This window comes from Cetorhinus maximus, chromosome 5, assembly GCF_964194155.1.
Source record: "Cetorhinus maximus chromosome 5, sCetMax3.hap1.1, whole genome shotgun sequence".
NCBI classification, from domain to species: Eukaryota; Metazoa; Chordata; class Chondrichthyes; order Lamniformes; family Cetorhinidae; genus Cetorhinus; species Cetorhinus maximus.
Genome location: NC_135883.1, coordinates 3,437,999 through 3,451,058, shown reverse-complemented (window position 1 = coordinate 3,451,058; position 13,060 = coordinate 3,437,999). Strand labels below are relative to the sequence as shown.

The window sequence follows — 13,060 nt, the reverse complement described above, 5'->3', positions numbered from 1 at the left end:
CCAATTATTCAAATAATTTATTATTTTTAGGTGTCATTTGCCTGTTAGATATTTCATGGTATTACTATATATTTAAATGCTTTACAGTAGAATATTAAAATAAATTGCAATAAATTGCAATCAGTGTGTGAAACTCTTTACCTCTTTAAAAACTAAGTGCTGCTATACTAAAGAAAATGTATTATCGCTGCAACAGTCTTTGTTATAACTCAGATTCTCGTGTCTTTATTTGCAGATTTCTATCCAGCATGATGCCAACTCCCCTGATTTTCCTTGCAGCCTGTTTACTACTTGCCACTCGCATCCCTCCAGCTGTGTGTCGTGCCGTGGATCTGAGTGTCTTCGACATCCAGGATCCCAGTGTCAACACGGCCACTGATGAAGAAAATGATTTGCCTCTTTCCTACAATCTGCAGGAAAAGTTACTTCAGTCTTTGGGGCAAAACCCCAAGTACATGATGATTCACTCTCAGCTACCTCCAGATTACCTGCAGATGGTGAAAGATATCTTTGCTAAAGAAGCCAGTCGTTTCCTCCGTGATCTTTCCTTAAATGCGAAAAGCCTCATATCCGCCCAAAAAGCTAACCAAGATATGATAGCAACCTTTGCAAGGCGTTCCAAGAGACCCGCTGACCCACCCAACTCCTTGGATCTCACATTTCACATCTTGAGGGAAATGATCGAGATTGCCAAGAACGAGAATCAGTGGATGCAGGCCGACAACAATCGTAAAATTATGGACACAGTTGGCAAGTGATTTATGTATTTTGAGTCTAACATTGTAATGACTTCATTCTGTCATCAAATTAGAGTTTAATCTTTGAGATTCATCATGTGGACCCCAAAGTCACTAAACAATGCACTAACCGAATCTGTCTTATGAAACCCGTGTAAATCTGAAAGAAATGTTCAATTCCAAAATTACCAAATAAATAGAATATTCATGAAATAATTGTTCAGCATGAAATAATTCTTTTGTCACTTATATTTTAGTAATAAAAATTCTTTAAAAGCATTACTTTGACTCAACACTTTGTTCAGTCTGGAAAGGCTGTATAATGGTTATAAAGAGACCAGGGTTATCCAGCTGCATCTTTGGATCCTGTTAAAAGACCATGTATAAGATAATGGAGTCAAATGTAGAAGTTTTACTGGTTAGGTGATAGAGTAGCTAACAATTTAATTAACACTTGGCTTTAGGATTGGAACAGAATTAATAAACTTCTTCAAACTAGTAATTGTCTTGAGGATAATATCTTGCAAGTTTAACCTTAAACACACCAGTACTGGAAAATAGTTTTTCTTTGCTTTATTCTTGTTCAACTAGTTTTGTGTTGGCAGATTTGAAGAGATTAAATTGATCTCAATCTACTTGTTAGACCAAAGGGCCTTTTTTAAAAAATTACCAAAGTCCTAACATGAACTTTGTTTCTATGGGGAAGAATTGGCTAATTAGATAAGGACAGCATTACGTGTTTTATGATGCATGCTAATAGATATATTTTGATGCAGGCCTTTTGAGATAAATCTTTAGCATTGTCTTCATACGATATGAAATACTGTCAATCATGTAAAAGGCCTATTTCTTAGAAAAAATTCTAACGCAAAGGGCAGGAGATTTGTGAAATAATTTAAGAATGTAGGAAAAGAAGTAAACCATATAAGTCTGGGAGTCTGCTGTGGAGTGAGCAGGAACAGGTAATCCAGATCACTTTTCCCCATATTCCACCTAATTTAGTTCCACATTCTGTTCCCTGCCCCATATCGTTAAGACTATTTTTTTAAGCACCTGTTTAATTGTCTTTAAAGTATCCACATGGACTGTGCTTCAACCACATTTTGTGGCAGAGAAATCCCATTCTAACCATGCTCAGTATAAGACATAGTTTCCAATCTCCTCTGTTACTATCTGGCTGACATGTTATTAGACATCCCTTATAATAACTCTTCATAATCTTGAATAACTCTACTGGTTACCCCCTCAATAACAGCAGCAGCTAGTGTTTGCACAGTGCCTTTAACACAGTAAAGCATACCCAAGTGCTTCACAAGAACATTATCAAACAAAGATAAAAACAGAAAGCTAAAAGCTACTGCGGATGCTGGAAATCCAAAACAAAAACAGAATTACCTGGAAAAACTCAGCAGGTCTGGCAGCATCGGCGGAGAAGAAAACAGTTGACGTTTCGAGTCCTCATGACCCTTCTTTTGAGGAAGTGGAAGTGTGGAGAGAGCTGCGTAAGTAGAGCTGGATGTCATCACTGTTAATGTGGAACCTGATGTATTTTCAGGTGATATCAAGGGCAGCATGTAGCTGTGGTGGCGAAAAGCTCAAACAGCTCAATTCCCTCTTCATAACTTTTACCCTTCTAGCATCTTTTCTGATGAATATCTTAACGCCTGCTTTTTATAGACCAAAAACTCAATTCCTCCAAGATCACTTATTGTGACAAAGAAAACATCAGTGTGAAACAACCGGGGTCCTCTAGAGTGGGCTAAACTGCAATAAATTATGATATAAAGACTTAATAGCCAACTTGCATCCATTAATGCTGTGGATATGATTTGTGGCTAAGTGTAACTATTACAAATTATACAATATCAGAACAACATTGAATTTAAGATGCAGCTGACACCGAAGTGTTTGATCCAAAGCTTAACTTTTGTTTCACACTGTTCCTGTTTGATGTCTTTATTTCCAGCACGTTGCTTTTAGCTTCTACTTCAGAATTATGTATGAGGTTAAGTGATTATACAAAATCTATGAAAAATGGTTTGAAGAAAATAGCAGGTTATGTAAAACTCCATAATAAATGATGGGATATTCTGTTCATATAAAAAAATATCTGTTAGAGTTGCAAAATATGTTGAATGATACCTTGTGCATCATACAAAAAGCAGCATTAAAATGTCAACTTACATTTTTGAACATAAATTTAGATATATTTTAGTATACAACTTGCACTGAAGGCAAATCATAAATTTGAGTCATTATTAATCAATTATTAAATGAAGTTTTGAAATAATGACAAATAAAATTAAGTAAAACTTATACGTAGGATTCAAAGTTTTTAATCAGCAGTCATCATTACACATCTGCCTCTCGCTTCTGTGGATTTCATTCCATAATCAATTCACTAAAACATGTATAAAATTTGAAAATGAAATATGATTCAAATGTTTCTTTTAAACAAACATTTTCAGAAATCAACAATGTTTAATAATGAGAAATAATTACATTTTAACATTTATGCAGCAAACAGTAAAAGCAAAACTGACTTCATTTGCAGGTCAATGATGAATTAAAATGACAAACCCTGAACTACATGGTGTGCACTCACTTAAACGGCTGTAATCAGTGATCCAGACTGTGTTGAAGCTGCTGTTTACTTTGATTTAGTATGCAAGGTTTCAATTGTTGCTTTGTCAGTCATTTGGCCTATATTTACAAAAGGTTCCTTAATTCAAAATCATTTCATTAAAGAACCAACATAATAATGTCAACCGGAATTACAGCTTTTACTGTACTCCATCCTCATTCCAAAATCATTCATTGAACAGCATAAAGGCAACATCTGTGGGCAGTAATACATTGGATTCAAAAAATCCTCCTACCAGATGAACTGTTCTCTCTTTTTCTCTCTCTCTCTCATGAACTTCATCTTTCACCATCTTTCTATCATGCCATATAGGAAATCATCTATTGTTCCAAACTATTACTGGAACCTTTATGACTCTTCACCAAAGTGGGATAGAGCTCAATTATCTCACTGTACGTTGTACTTTATTTTACATATGCCATGTCTCGAATAAAATTATAACAAACTAATTAAACAAATTATTATAATGGGGAAATAACAGCACTCAGCTGTCTGAAAATTCTAAACGAACTGAACCATGCAAAATATCACAATAATCCCATAAAGGTTTTTTTCAAACAATGCATCAGTCGTCTTTTCAGTTAAGAAGGCCTAATATTGTCACATCAACATTATCCTAGGGTTTACATTTAATTGCATAAGTGAAAATGTACAAAAAGTATTTGGTCTAATTGAGAAGCTACAACACTGTGTTCATTTCTTCACACAGCAATGATCGGCAAATAGAAAAGCAAATAATTGATCCATACTGCAAGCTTGTATAAATGGCAATCTTCATCTCATACCTAAACAATAAATCAATTGTGAATGAATCATTTCCATAGGCTGCGTCATTAGTACTGTCCCTCTTTTTCTTCTTGTGACTTCAGTATTGACCTGTGGGAAAGAATAGAATATTACATATCTGTTATCTGTACTTGTGGTTAGAGGTTCAGTGCTATACATGTACCAAATAATAAAACAATAAAGCTGTGCATAGAATTCCTTATGCAAAAGCTCATTGTAGATAGAGATTTTATGATGATTGTCCCATTAAAAAAGAGAGAATATGAAACTATAACTAATTAGATACAGTTGAAATAATTGATCCCAGGGTTTTATTGAGGATTATAACATGCAAAAAAGCATTTGAAAAGTTAGTTCCTTATTGAATGACTCAAGAATGATATTTGAATCTGAACTTGAGATATACATTCCTACTTCACTGTTTGCATGAAACAGCTGCATTACTCTCTTAAATTCGGCCTGTAATATATATTAGAATCAGATAAAGCATCAATTTTATGGTTAAGGTGCTACTGATTCAAAGATGAATTCCTAAGAGGATCTGTGGCTTTTCAACACCAAATCAGTACGACATGAGCAGAGGGATAACTGCAGCCGTAGGGCTCAGACTTTGAAACTTTAGGTGGTATAATAAGCACTTTGCCCAAGTACGAGTTATATATCCAAAAACTCTAAGCAGCTATCCAAAATGAAGATGCAGTGTTGTGAGCCACAGAATTTCTCTTCTGCACAATTCATTAAAATACTGTGGGATCAGAATCCTCTGCAACTGGACTGTATAAAACATGATGAAAGAACCCCAAACCCCCACAGACACAAGTACTGTGAACGGAAGCCCAGCCTCAAAACAAAACACACCGAGGCACGGCTACATTGTGGGGCGGGGGTTAATCTCAGACATTCCAACATCACAACAGAGCTGATACTATTAAAAGGACTGGAATTTAAGACATCATCACAGCAGTGAACACAGGATAACCACCATCATGTAATCGAATTAAGAAATGGAGGCCATTGTCACAACCAAATGGCCCCAGACAACATCCATTCACTCCTGTCACGGAACAAGAGAAACCTTTTACATAAAGATCAGCTTTGGAGCCAGGGATACCTCACCTTGGTGGGATTCATTGTTTTCAGTTGGGGAAACAACATTAGCACTGAGTCGATCTGCCTGGAACAGACTTGAAGGATCCAAGAGGGTGCTAAGCACTAACCATCCAGCAGGCTGGCCTCAGGAAATGTGCTCATGATAGTTCGATAAGGTTCATCATAAAAAAGGACAAGAGTGGTCCTGCGGTCAAGAAGAAGGGTCAGGAAGGGTCAACCTGGCTCACGGACCTACAGTCCTCACTGGAAGGACCAACCTTGTGGAGGATTGTAAGTTATCAGCCAAATCCAAGGGGTATTGGGGCTGAGGTTAGAATAACTTAAGGGTAACGGCCAAATCCAGGGGGTCTGTGTCTGAATTAAGTACAGCTGGGGTAGAAACATGGGGTTTTGCCTGTGGTTTTTCCAGTAAAAGTTTTTCCTAATAAGTTATAGTAACTTTGTGTGTTTTGGTCGGGAGGTCGAATCATAGAGGGATTTAAATCGGATGAACCAAGCGAGGTGTTATGTCATTTAAACCAGCTTAAAGAGTTTTGTATTAGGGCATTAGGACATTTATTTCTAACAAACAGTAAGTTTGTAGTTGAGCTGAACCCTGTGTCTGAGCCATTTTGTTCTCTATAAAATCCTAAAGTCCAAGAACCATTGTAGCAGGGGACCAGGAATGGGAACTGCTTACAATACTCAGCCTCCAAAAGTATATGTGTGTGTTGATTAGCTAATGAATAGACAATTAACTGTTGATCACCAACTAGGACCAGAAATAGCCCAAGCATGAGGTTTGAAAGAGTAGGCAGTTAAAAGACTGGGCTGCTAAGGGAGATGTTTTATGTTCAAGTTTAGGTTTTTGGAAGGAGAGAAGAGGAAAAATGTGAGGGAATGATGAAGACCTGCGCTTGCGTCCTGTCTTATCAGATTCTCTACACATCAAAAGCACTTCATGGCCAATAAATTCCTTTGAAGTGTGGATACACCTATGTAGCCATTTTGTAAATGACATTGAGACAAATTAAGAATTATGGTCTGTTTATGGCCAGGTTTGGTCAGTGAGTGTAGATGCAAAGGGTAGCAGGACATTTCCTCTTGAGGGGTGAGGAGAGGGAGCGAGTCCACCTGGCCAAAGCGTGCCTCTTGTCAGCATTTTCACCCATGGCCACCAAGGAGAAACGCAATATCTGAATAACCCTGAATTCCATGTCAAAGAACAACAAAGAGAAATTAGGGTCAGTGGAAATGAGAAGAAAATTATTAATAAAAATATTCTAAGCCACCTTTATATCAAATGTTTATGATTCCGCTCCCAGAGAAAGGAGCCAAATTTAATACTTAAGTGCTGGATGTCAGCTCATAAATGCTAATCTACTATAAAAGTGTTGATAAAGGAATTTATGCTACTTTCTGAATCCCATTTAGGAGAGAAATATGGGAAATGGAAATGTCAGTCCGATTCACTTCAGGAAAGTGGCACTGTGCCACAAGCCAACTAATAGTTGATCTGATATTGTTTAATGTTTAATCTATTGCCAGCATGGGTGATTCCTCAATTTAGGCAGACATGCATATAATTACAAAAGTTTAAAGGCTGAAAATAACGAAGAATTTTTATTTTTATTGTCATTGGATAACGCCTATTTTCAGTTGCAATTAAGGGTTTATCACTAGTTATATAAATCTGTTCTCAGCTTGAAAACTGGGTTCTCATAACAGGACACACTAGAGTCAAGTAAAATGCCATAAATTGTTGTGACAAAATCACTTTGGATGAATCCAACAACATAAGCTGTGACTATTAAGGTGACAAAACACCTTACAGTGCTGTAAATTTCATAACAGTGTCCTGCTGATTATGTACAGCACAATTAAGCAAATAAGCAATCACCAACTGACCCAATGGCTCATCAGATAGATTGTGGATTATACAGAATGAATTTCTTCAAGTCTGAAAACTCACATGATCCTCCCTCAGGATCAAACATAACAAACTGGGTGCCGTACTTTATGCTGGTCATCACAACGGGAAACATGGTGGCCGGACCCGCTTAATCATGGGAGAGGCCCTGTATCAGTCTCCCGGCAGCAGCCAAACCTCCCCCAATTAAATTGGAGTGAAGGAGGGGCTGATGCAGGATTTTCGGCCGGTGACAGTAGGATGGCAATTAGACTCACTAACGGGCCTTGACACCCATTATCCCTGAACCCATTGCGATGTAGTGGTGGCTCAGAGATTAAAACGATGGGTGATGGCTGCTCAGGGCCCTCCGAAGGCCTCTTCAGGGTTTGCCAGTGGCCTCTCGGGGTGGGGTGTGTCCCTGGTAGTTGGTCACTCTATGTCTGATCTAGGGACCCAGCCTCGGGAAGGGGGTGTCTGCTAAAAGCCACCGCCCCTGCCCTTGCTTCTGGCTCCCTTGCCCTGCCTCTCGTGCAACCCTATCCCACTTTCACTCACCTTTGACCTGATGTTCCGCAGTGATCCTGGGCCTCTGGTGGGTGAATTGCTGCCAGCTGCCACTGCCCTTGCTGGTGCTGTCAGCAATTGGAGCTGCTTGTAGCTCTTGGCGGGCAGGACCTTCACCGGCGGGGACCTCAGACCCAACAGTGGCCACTTAAAAATGCCACCCCACGAAACTGATGGGGGTTCCCTGCCAGTTCTCTGACCAGTGGGCAAGGTGCCCACTGGCCTGACAGAATCCCGGCCGGTATGTTAGAGTAATCATCTTCTTAATCTCAGTCCACCTCAGCTCAAACTCATCACCACGTCCTTAAAACTGGCAAAAGCATAACTGGTCTAGCTAGCTATCCCTCACTGATGCCAATAACTAAACTGTAAATGTACTAAAGCAAATTCAGCTTGCAAGCTGTTTAGTGTCTTGATGCTTGAACCAAACATTGGCTTTTCTAACATCAAGGCCTGAATATAGTGCTCATCGGGTGGGCATGTGCCCAATCCAACCGAGTGTAAAATGCCACGCGATGATGTCGGGCAAGCGTCCTGACATCATCACGCACTCACACAATATTTCAGTCTGTGGATGCGTGTGGCGCGCCTATCGACAAGTAAAAGGCCTATTAAGGCCATTAAAGATTTAATTAAATGCTATTTTTCGCTGCCCGTCCAACCTTACGGTCGGCGGGCGCAGGTGAAAAGGCCAAGCAGCCTTTGCACTTTTTAGGAAGCCTCATCCACGGGTGGGATGAGGTTTCCAACAGCTATTTAAAAATTAAATTAAAATTTTAACATTTCATTGAGAAAATGTCCCTGCTCATGTGACAGCATCACATGAAGGGACATGTTTTATAACATTTTAAAAATCTTTATTTTTTAATGTTCTAAAATCTTCGGGTCCCTGAGCAGCAACTGTGCCTCAGGGAGCTTTTCCTGCGCCCCCCTGTACACATGCAGGTCTTAGTTGGCCCACCAGCGTGAAATCGCGGTCCAGCCCCAATCGTAGGTGGCAATCGGCTTCCTGACTGCCTCCACCTGCCCCCGCCCAGCCCACCCGACAAGGGCAAAATCCTCCCCCAAGAATCAATTCGTACTTAACACATGGGCTAACATCCAACATGCTTGGCCTTGGTTTTTTTCTCTTGCACAATAATCCTATCTCAAACAGTCAACTGTGTATCCACAAGCTGTTTTGGAGAACAAAGATGGGGTTACTGTTTGGTTGGTATAAAAAAGGTACAAGATTAAATATTTTGCATTAGACTTGCCACGATAGGTTGCACCGTTAGTTATTTGCTTTTATTACTACAAGTAATAAAGAAAATCGACAAATAATTTAGTAGTGCTAATAGTCTGAGAATCAGGAGTAGAAAGTATGTATCCAAACAGCTAAGATAACACAGCAAAATGTATACTTATAAGTTGCTTTTACTAATGTAACATATTGAGCTGGAATTTGCTAAACAATAACTGCATGAAAGATGTGGATCCTTGTTAACATGCAAATCATTCAGCAATTTGTGGTGATGAAGAGATACCCCATGAATTATGATTGCCTCAAGTTGCCGGACAATTTGCGTCATTCTGCTGTTAGCTTGGGGAAAAGGGTATATGCTTTACCTCCCTGTGAATTTCATGAAGTTGCTGCATTCATATGTTCATTGGCCAATAAACTGTAATATTCATGCCACATCAGTGCCAGGCAATCATCACCACACTGGATAAAAACATTCATTGTTATTCCAGTTTTTCACCAAGATCACAGAGACCATTACTCTTGCTGATAAAAACAAAAAGCTAAAAGCTACTGCGGATGCTGGAAATCCAAAACAAAAACAGAATTACCTGGAAAAACTCAGCAGGTCTGGCAGCATCGGTGGAGAAGAAATCAGTTAACGTGTCGAGCCTTCACGACCCTTCGGCAGAACTGAAGCATAGTTAGGAGAAAGGAGAAATATAAGCTGGTTTAAGGTGGGGGGGGCGGGGGGAGAGAGAGGTTGAGGGTGTGGTGATTGTGGAGATAAGCAAGCAGTGATAGGAGCAGATAATCAAAAGATGTCACAGACAAAAGGATCAAAGAGGTGTTGAAGGTGGTGATATTTGTCTAAGAAAAGTGCTAATTAAGAATGGAAGACAGGACACTCAAAGTACAGCTCTAGTGGGGGTGGGGTGGAAAGACTAACAAGGTTTTAGTTTTAGATTTAAAAATAATGGAAATAGGTGGGGAAAGAAGAATCTATATAAATTATTGAAAAAAAAAGGGGGAGGGGGGAGAAACGGGGTGGGGATGGGGGGAGGGGGAGTTTAAGATCTAAAGTTGTTGAACTCAATATTCAGCCCGGAAGGCTGTAAAGTGCCTAGTCGGAAGATGAGGTGCTGTTCTTCCAGTTTGCGTTGGGCTTCACTGGAACAATGCAGCAAGCCAAGGATAGACATGTGGGCAAGAGAACAGGGTGGAGTGTTAAAATGGCAAGCGACAGGGAGGTTTGGGTCTTTCTTGCGGACAGACCGCAGGTGTTCTGCAAAACGGTCGCCCAGTTTGCGTTTGGTCTCTCCAATGTAGAGGAGACCGCATTGGGAGCAACGAATGCAGTAGACTAAGTTAGGGGAAATGCAAGTGAAATGCTGCTTCACTTGAAAGGAGTGTTTGGGCCCTTGGACGGTGAGGAGAGAGGAAGTGAAGGGGCAGGTGTTGCATCTTCTGCGTGGGCATGGGGAGGTGCCATAGGTGGGGGTTGAGGAGTAGGGGGTGATGGAGGAGTGGACCAGGGTGTCCCGGAGGGAATGATCCCTACGGAATGCCGTCAGGGGGGGGGGTGAAGGGAAGATGTGTTTGGTGGTGGCATCATGCTGGAGTTGGCGGAAATGGCGGAGGATGATCCTTTGAATGCGGAGGCTGGTGGGGTGATAAGTGAGGACAAGGGGGACCCTATCATGTTTCTGGGAAGGAGGAGAAGGCGTGAGGGAGGATGCGTGGGATATGGGCCGGACACGGTTGAGGGCCCTGTCAACCACCGTGGATGGAAAACCTCGGTTAAGGAAGAAGGAGGACATGTCAGAGGAGCTGTTTTTGAAGGTAGCGTCATCAGAACAGATGCGACGGAGGCGAAGGAACTGAGAGAATGGGATGGAGTCTTTACAGGAAGCGGGGTGTGAGGAGCTGTAGTCGAGGTGGCTGTGGGAGTCGGTAGGCTTGTAATGGATATTGCTGGACAATCTATCATCAGAAATTGAGACAGAGAGGTCAAGGAAGGGAAGAGAAGTGTCAGAGATGGACCATGTGAAGATGATGGAGGGGTGGAGATTGGAAGCAAAATTAATAAATTTTTCCAGGTCCCAATGAGAGCATGAAGCAGCACCGAAGTAATCATCTCAAGAGTAATCATTACTCTTGCTGAGCTGTTGGCAATTTGCATTTCCAGCAACTTATAGGGCAAAATATTTTTGAACTGAGGGGTACAGGAAAATGTCTTAATGGGCACACCATTTACCTGCCCCGGCAAATTCCAAACATTTATTTTTCTTGAATAGTTAGGAAGAACTTGAAGAGCATAAAATGGCAAAATTATGATTCATATTAGTGACCAGAGGCAAAATGTACCCTACAGTCTTTTTCTTGCCCTCTGAAAGGCAAGGATTTGAGGATGTAACCAGCAGGGTAGATAAAGGGGAGCCAGCAGAAGTAGGACATTTGGATTTTTAAAAGACATTCAATAAGGTGCCACATGAAAGCATTAGAGAGAGTGCTCACCACCACCTTCTCAAGGGCAATTAGGGATGGGCAATAAATGCTGGCCTGGCCAGAGATGCCCACATCCCATGAACAAATAAATAGTAAAAGGAGGCCATTCAGCCAGTCATGTCCATGCTAGCTCTCCATAGCTCTCCATAGGAGCAATTTATGTACTGCCACTCCCCCACTTTCTCCCTTTGGCCCTGCACATTCTTCCCTTTCCAGATAACAATCCAATTCCCTCTTGAATTCTTCAGTTGAACCTGCATCCACCATGCTCTCCAGACCCTAAACACTCGCTGCGTGAAAAAGCTTTTCCTGATGTTGCCATTGCTTCTTTTGCCAATTACTTTAAATCTGTGGTCTCTTGTTCCCAATCCTTTGACTAATAGGAACATTTTTTTCCCTATCTAATCTGAATACCTCTATCAAATCCCCCCTCAACCTTCTTTTCTCCAAGGAAAACAGCCCCAACGTCTCCAATCTATCTACATAACAGAAGTTCCTCATCCCTGGATCCATTCTCGTGAATCTTTCCTGCACCATATCTAATGCTTTCACACCTTTCCTAAAGTGTGGCGCCCAGAACTGGATGCAATACTCCACTTGAGCTGAACCAGTGTTCTATACAAGTTTAACATAACTTTCTTGCTTTGATACTATATGGGGCAGCTGCCGCAAAGGCGCAATGGGGAAGGGTCGCTGTCTAAGACCTTTCTGCCACAGCGCACCGAGAGACTGGGAACTGTTTAGAGCCCCTCGGGCTGTACAGCTCAAAATGAAAGGCTGTAAATGATTGTAATATTGTTTGTACTGATGCACCTGGTGATACATTTTGTAAAAGTTTAACCTGGATTGTACCCTTGTAATGGTGTTTTTGAAATGGTTTGGAATGTGATTGAAGATATTTTATGAATAAAGTATATTTTTGCAAAAAAAAAAAAAAAAACGATATTCCACACTCCTGCGTGGTGGCGATCACCCGAGCCATCTTCCGCTTTATCTGGAGGTCGAAAATGGATCGCGTTCGCAGGGACGTGATGTACAAGCCTCTAGATAAAGGGGGAAAAAACATGCCCAACATCACCCTCATACTGATGGCCGTCAAGACCCTCAGTATGCAAACACCAAGTGTCACTACATGCTGAGGTTCTACCTGTCCCCGGTGTTGCGAAGGATGGGTCTGGCCACGCTGCCGCGGAACGCTCCAAGTAGTTGGACCGTGCCAGACCACCTATCCCTCGTGGAAAAATTTATGCAGAGAAACACCTTTAACTCAAGTCCATCAGGCAGTGGTCGGCACGTAATGTCTTAGAGGCCCTGAGGGAAAAGGAGAGGGTGGATCCTGTGGGATGGTTCCCCGAGCAGACTGTCAAAGTCATTTGGCAGAATGCCTCATCGCCAGAACTTTCCAACAAGCACCAAGATGTAGCTTGGCTGGTGGTGAGAAAGGCCCTCCCTGTCAGATCCTTCCTACAGGCCAGGAGTCTCACCCCCTCTGCACGTTGCCCTTGAGGTGGCTGTGGTGGGGAAGAGACCGTTGTTCACCTCCTGGTGGATTTTGCCTTTGCAAAGAAAGTCTGGAGAGAGATGCAGTGGTTTCTGTC

General features: G+C 41.4%; 2 protein-coding genes across 2 annotated transcripts in view; one reads left to right on the top strand and one right to left on the bottom strand.

Moving 5' to 3' along the window:
* The first annotated feature begins 248 nt into the window (after window positions 1–248).
* On the top strand, window positions 249–769 carry uts1 (urotensin 1). The gene has a single exon (XM_078541267.1). It carries the CDS (start codon window positions 249–251, stop codon window positions 756–758), a length of 510 nt encoding a protein of 169 aa, XP_078397393.1. The 3' UTR covers window positions 759–769.
* A 2,288-nt stretch (window positions 770–3,057) lies between these two features.
* trim54 (tripartite motif containing 54) overlaps window positions 3,058–13,060 on the bottom strand; it is a 93,161-nt gene continuing 83,158 nt past the window's right edge. Inside the window, exon 9 of the mRNA XM_078541433.1 lies at window positions 3,058–4,257. Coding sequence (XP_078397559.1) covers window positions 4,247–4,257 — 11 coding nt within the window. The 3' untranslated portion in view covers window positions 3,058–4,246. The remainder of the gene's footprint in view (window positions 4,258–13,060) is intronic.

Coding starts and splice junctions, on each gene's coding strand:
- uts1 (XM_078541267.1), top strand. CDS start 249: ATGATGCCAACTCCCCTGATTTTCCTTGCAGCCTGTTTACTACTTGCC.